Below are 6,705 nucleotides of genomic sequence, written 5' to 3' on the forward strand. Positions count from 1 at the left end.
AATAAGCTTGTCCTAGATTCTTGATACCCATTAGATACTAACCTAGGCGGAAATCACTTCCCTAGTGCTTTTTAACTCTTGAAAACTTTCACCAAAAATATTGTACTTAGCTTACACTCAGCATACTATAGTATAAAATTAGAATATAATCAATCGCAACAATGTTTGGAAGTGCAATTAGGAACAACACGCACATCTAGATTAGTTAGATACCAAACTCCAAGCCAAATTAACTCCCTGTGAAAATCGATTCCGACCTCATTGGGTAAAACTGCATCGACCATCGTCACTACTCTATAGTTGTGTAGGTTTGGCCTCGATCCCTGCACCCTTGTCTCCGAGCTGCCTACATATCCCCGGTTATACATGAATCAAGACATGTGTAGTTTTGGATCCGACGGTTGAATAAACCGATGGAATTGTGGTAAGAACGGACTGAATATTCTGGATATGACAGGTTGAGAATGGTTACAGATATTTGATTGGGCATCAGGTGAGAATAAGTAACGGACAGTGGTTGGTTGCGTTTGAAATAATTGAAGGATATGAACATTTAATGGAAACTATAGCAAAGATTACTCCCGTTATAAGAATGGTTACTTCCCGGATTACCTGCAAACTCAGAATACAATGCATGCATAAAGATTATTGCATAAATTTAAACATGATGCAAATTCCCTTTGGACCATGGAGATCGTCCTTGGATGGTGAGGATGACGTCCTCAGACCATGATGTCCCGGGCCATGAATTGTGTGATAAAGGATTCGCAGGCTATGAAATGATGTTCTCGAGCTATGAAGATGGTGCCTCTGAACCATGATGCCTTTGAATAATTGTCCAAGATTAAGAGATCCTCAGGCAATGGCATAATGTCTCCCCGCTGTGAGGATGATGCCTTCGGACTATGACACCTTCGGATAAATTGGCTATGTATCAGCCCATGAGATGTAGAGATATGATGCTTGAGATAAAACAAGACAGAGCTTAGTCCCGTGTAGAGTCGGGATCAGAGCTTAGTCCCGAGAGAAGAGAATAATGCAAGGTTTGGAGCAGAGCAGCATTTGTGGTTATGCAAGGAGATACAATGCTTAGTCTCATGTAATGAGAAGGCAATGCTTAGCCTTGTGCAGTTGAAGAGGCAGGGCTTAGCCTCATGCAAGATGGAGACAGTTCTTGGTCTCATGTAAGGGGAAGGCAATGCTTAGCCTTATGCAGTTGAGGAGGCAGGGATTAGCCTCATGCAAGATGTGAGACAATGCTTAGTCTCATGCAATGGGAAGGTAGAGCTTAGCCTTATGCAATTAAGGAGGCATGTCTTAGCCTCATGCAAGATTTGAGACAATGCTTAGTCTCATGCAAGGAAAGGCAGAGCTTAGCCTTATGCAGCTAAGGAGGTAGGGCTTAGCCTCATACAAGATTTGAGACAATTCTTAGTCTCATGCAATGGGAAGGCAAAGCTTAGCCTTATGCAATTGAGGAGGCAGGGCTTAGCCTTATACAAGATTTGAGACAATGCTTAGTCTCATGCAATGGGAAGGCAGAGATTAGCCTTATGCAATTGAGGAGGTAGGGATTAGCCTCATGCAAGATTTGAGACAATGCTTAGTCTCATGCAATGAGAAGGCAAAGCTTAGCCTTAAGCAATTGAGGAGGCAGGGCTTAGCCTCATGCAAGATTTGAGACAATGCTTTGAATCATACAATGGGAAGGCAGAGCTTAGCCTTATGCAATTGAGGAGGCAGGGCTTAGCCTCATACAAGATTTGAGACAACGCTTAGTCTCATGCAGTGAATAAATAATAAGTGATAGCGGAGTATTTTTTAGTTATGGATGAGTTCGGTAGCTTTGTTGTTGTGAAGACAGTGATTCTAAGGTGCGCACATACTGCGACTATCTCATGTTCCTGCATTCAAAGAAAAATCATCAGTTTTGCGAGGGAGGTTGGTTCGTGCCTTTGTCTGCTCCGCTCCGTGTTGGAATCCTGTTCGAGTTACCATGGGTAGCATCTGGCTAAAAATAAAGTTTTTGAAAATATGCATGCATAGTTATTCAAAACACAATAATGTGCAATTTAAAAATTGATTAGATGAACCAGTAACTAGCAGAGACATTGCGACCTTCTTTCCATAGAATTTTGAGGGTCCTCCTCAAAATTCTGCCCCAGTTATCTAGACGAATTTCTGGCTATTCCGCATACGGTGCCGTTGGCTGAGCTTGCCCCAGAATTTTGAGGGTCCTCCTCAAAATTCTGCCCCAGTTTCCGATTATGGGGAAAATGAAAATTTTATTGAATTGTGACCGAACCCATAGGGATGCCTACATATCCCCTCTTAAACGGGAATCAGGTCCAGTGTAGTTCAGTTACATCATAAGAAGAAATGCAAACAGTTTAAACATAGTATCTTTTAACTGCATCTGAGTTGATAGGCTTTGGCCAAATTCCTCTATCCATTTTTGCGAGTATGAGTGCTCCTCCTGTTAGTACCCTGCGAACCATATAAGGCCCTTGCCAGTTGGGTGAGAATTTTCCTTTGGCTTCATCCTGATATGGAAAGATCTGTTTCAGCACTAGCTGCCCCCGTGCGAACTGTCTAGGTTTGACCCTTTTGTTGAAAGCTCTGGACATTCTGTTCTGATAAAGCTGACCATGACACACTACATTCATTCTTTTCCCATCTATGAGGGCTAATTTCTCATAGAGGCTCCTTATCCATTCTGCGTCACTGAGTTCAACTCCTTGTATAATTCTCAAAGAAGGAATTTCTACCTCGGCGGGGATGACGACTTCAGTACCCTAGACCAATAGGTAAGGAGATGTCCCAGTTGACGTGCGGACTGTGGTTCGGTACCCCAATAAGGCAAATGGTAACCTCTTGTGCCATTGCTTGTGGTTGTCTACCATCTTCCTCAGTATTTTCTTGATATTCTTGTTTACGGCCTCCACGGCTCCATTCATTTGGGGCCGGTATGTTGTGGGGTTTCTGTGCTTGATTTTGAAGGTCTCGCACATGGCTTTCATTAGATCATTGTAGAGATTGGCGGAATTGTCAATGATGATGGATTCTGGAACCCCGAATCGGCAAACAATATGATCTTTAACAAAATCTGCGACGACTTTCTTGGTTACAGCTTTATAGGATGCAGCTTCGACCAACTTTGTGAAGTAGTCTATGGCCACTAAAATGAACCTGTGCCTGTTTGAAGTGGTTGACTTGATTGGTCCAATGACGTCCATTCCCCAAGCGGCAAAAGGCCAAGGTACACTCGTTGCATTGAGTTCATTTGGCGGCACCTGTATCATATCTGCGTGTATTTGGCACTGATGACATTTCTAGACATACCTGATGCAGTCTGTTTCCATAGTCATCCAAAAATAACCTGGCCTCAGTATCTTCTTGGCTAAAGCGAAACCATTCATGTGTGGTCCGTAAATTCCAGAGTGTATCTCTTTGAGTAGTTTGAAAGCTTCCTTGGCATCAACACACCGTAATAATCCTAAGTCTGTAGTCCTTCTGTACATAATCCATCCACTTTGGAAGAAATGGTTGGACAATCTTCGGAGCATGCGTTTTTGAGTATGATTTGCATGCTCTGGGTACTCTCCTTTTGCCAAGTACTCCTTGATATCATGGAACCATGGATTCCCGTATGCTTCTTCTTCAACATGAGCGCAGTAAGCCGGCTGATTATGAATCCTTACCGGAATAGGGTTGATGAAATTATTGTCCGGATGCTGTATCATGGAGGACAAAGTGGCCAATACGTCTGCGAACTCATTCTGGATTCTCGGGACATCTCTAAACTCTATCTTCGTGAACCTCTTCATCATCTCTTGCACATGATATAGATATGGTAATATCTTGGTATTCTTTGTAGCCCATTCTCCCTACACCTGATGTACCAGCAGATCTGAATTGCCAATTACCAGTAATTCCTGGATATTCATGTCAACGGCCAAATTGAGCCCCAATATGCAAGCCTCATATTCTTCCATATTATTGGTGTACAGAAATCTAAGTTTTTCAGATACCGGATAATGTTGACCTGTTTCTGACACCAAGACGGCTCCAATACCCACTCATTTAAAGTTTGTGGCTCCATCGAAAAACATTCTCCTCCAGTCGTAGTCTTCGGCGATATCTTCTCCAATGAATGATACTTCTTCATCAGGAAAATACATTTTTAGTGGTTCGTATTCTCCTCCTACAGGATTTTCCGCAAGATGATCCGCTAATGCTTGTCCCTTAACCGCCTTCTTAATCACATAGACAATGTCAAATTCACTCAACAATATATGCCATATTGCCAGCTTCCCTATAGGCATGGGTTTCTGGAAGATGTACTTCAAAGGGTCCATCCTTGATATGAGATATGTGGTATAGTCACAGAAGTAGTGCCTCTGTTTCTAGGCTATCCAGGTCAAAGCACAGCAGGTGCGTTCCAGCAAAGAATACCGTGCTTCGTAGGGTGTGAACTTCTTACTCAAATAGTATATGGCATGTTCTTTCCTTCCCGTCTCATCGTGTTGTCCCAAGACACAACCGAAAGCCCATCTATTACGGAGAGATAAAGTAGCAGTGGTCTACCAGGTTCTGGCAGAACCAGGACTGGCGGTGTGGACAAATATTCTTTGATTCTGTCAAAAGCTTTCTCGCAATCTTCAGTCCAATTGGTTGCGGCATCCTTCTTTAACATTTTGAAAATTAGCTCACAGATCCCGGTTGATTGTGCTATGAAGCGGCTGATGTAATTAAGACGTCCCAAGAAGCTCATCACGTCTTTCTTATTCTTTGGAGGCAGCATATCCCGGATAGTCTTGACCTTTGATGGGTCTAGCTCAATTCCTCGGTGGCTGACGATGAACCCTAATAACTTTCCTGCGGGGACCCCGAAGGCACATATTGCGGGATTCAATTTCAAATTGTACCTCCGAAACCGATCAAACAATTTCCCCAAGTCTGCTATGTGATTTTTACTCTTCTTGGATTTGATGATGACATCATCCACATATACCTCTATCTCCTTGTGTATCGTGTCATGGAACATAGTTGGCATGGCCCTCATATAAGTGGCCCCAGCATTCTTCAGACCGAATGGCATCATTTTATAGCAGTACACCCCCATTGTGTGATAAAATCCGTCTTTTCGGCATCCTCTTCATCCATCCAGATATGATGATATCCCGCGAAGCAATCCACAAAGGATTGGAGTTCATGCTTGGTGCAATTGTCGATCAGTATGTGTATGTTGGGTAACGGAAAATCATCTTTGGGACTTGCTCTGTTTAGGTCCCGATAATCGATGCATACTCTGACTTTCCTATCCTTCTTCGGAACTGGCACGATGTTAGCTAACCAAGTTGGATATTCAACCACTCTGAGAACCTTAGCTTTGATCTGTTTGGTGACTTCTTCTTTGATTTTCAAACTCATATCTGGCTTGAACTTTCTGAGCTTCTGCTTTAGTGGCGGAAATATTGGGCTGGTAGGTAGTTTATGAGCCACTATGGATGTGCTCAAACCGGTCATATCATCATAGGACCATGCAAAGATATCCTCATATTCCTTTAGGAAACGAGTGTATTATTCTTTCTCTGATGGTGACAGGTGAATGCTTACATGTGTTTCCTTGACTGTTTCGGAGTCTCCTAGATTAACTGTTTCAATCTCATCCGGATTGGACTTAGGCTTGTTTTCAAAGTTTTCCACTTCTCTGAGAATTTCCTCGGGCATTATATTCCCTTCCAGATCCTCTGAATCATTATCCTTATGTTGCGTTGTCTCATTACATATCACAGTTGTAAGTTCATCGAGGTAGGTAATAATAATGCTGTATTAAACAATGTAAAGAATAATAATAAATACTAAAAACATCAATGCATTTAGATAAATCTTGAAAACGTCAAACATGTGCCGCTCGATGACCCGAACAATTATTTCATAACAAAACATGCTTAAAACAAAACGCAGAAAACGTCTTAAATGCTCATAAAAATTACTTTTAAAAATAAATGATGCTAATTGCCAGGCTACCCAGGAACTCGATGGGCCCTTGATGGTGCAACAGTCTAGTTCTTGAGAATAGCTCCCTTCTCCAAGGTCTGAATAATGAGGCCTTCCTCCTCTTCCTCCTCAACTATCGCACTGCAATCCATGTCTCCATCATCCAGAAATAAATTCCTTATACTGGCTAGAACTTCATCTTCTTCAAACTCCCACATCATGTCAGCTTGGTGAAATGACTGGCTCAAATGTGGTACTGGTTGCTCTAGAGGGTAATAAGGACCACGCCATGATGGTGACCAATTCTGATACTCGTGTTAGGTGTATTCATACCAAATCCCAAAAGTTGTGCCGTGACACTTTAGCTGTATTGGTTTGGTGATCCCCTCGAGATTCTTGCCGAGACCTTTGCTAGGCTCATACCCTGTCCATGCCAAGATGCCTTCTATCTTACTGCTCCACCATTTGTCCTTTTCAATTGCGTTGACGCGCTCGATGCGATGGTATGTTTCTCCAGCCAACTTTCTTCTATTCTCAATGACCGGAACAGTTTGACTGGTGTAAATGGGATTACTTCCGTCCCCATGGATGATCACTTCCTGATAGTTCCACTCTAACTTCTCGACCTGATGTAGAGTAGAAGCTACGGCCTCAACAGCATGTATCCAAGGTCGTCCCAACAATAGGTTGTAGGTAGCAGAT

General features: G+C 42.6%; 1 protein-coding gene across 1 annotated transcript; it reads right to left on the minus strand.

Moving 5' to 3' along the window:
* Positions 1–2,390: 2,390 nt before the first annotated feature.
* Positions 2,391–3,236, minus strand: LOC138903321 (uncharacterized). The gene is made up of 2 exons (XM_070191267.1): positions 2,901–3,236; positions 2,391–2,795 (listed from the first exon to the last, which is right to left on the minus strand). The coding sequence occupies exons 1-2, from the start codon at positions 3,234–3,236 to the stop codon at positions 2,391–2,393; spliced, it is 741 nt and encodes a 246-aa protein (XP_070047368.1).
* Positions 3,237–6,705: the final 3,469 nt, after the last annotated feature.

This window comes from Nicotiana tomentosiformis, chromosome 12 (genome assembly GCF_000390325.3).
Source record: "Nicotiana tomentosiformis chromosome 12, ASM39032v3, whole genome shotgun sequence".
NCBI lineage: Eukaryota > Viridiplantae > Streptophyta > Magnoliopsida > Solanales > Solanaceae > Nicotiana > Nicotiana tomentosiformis.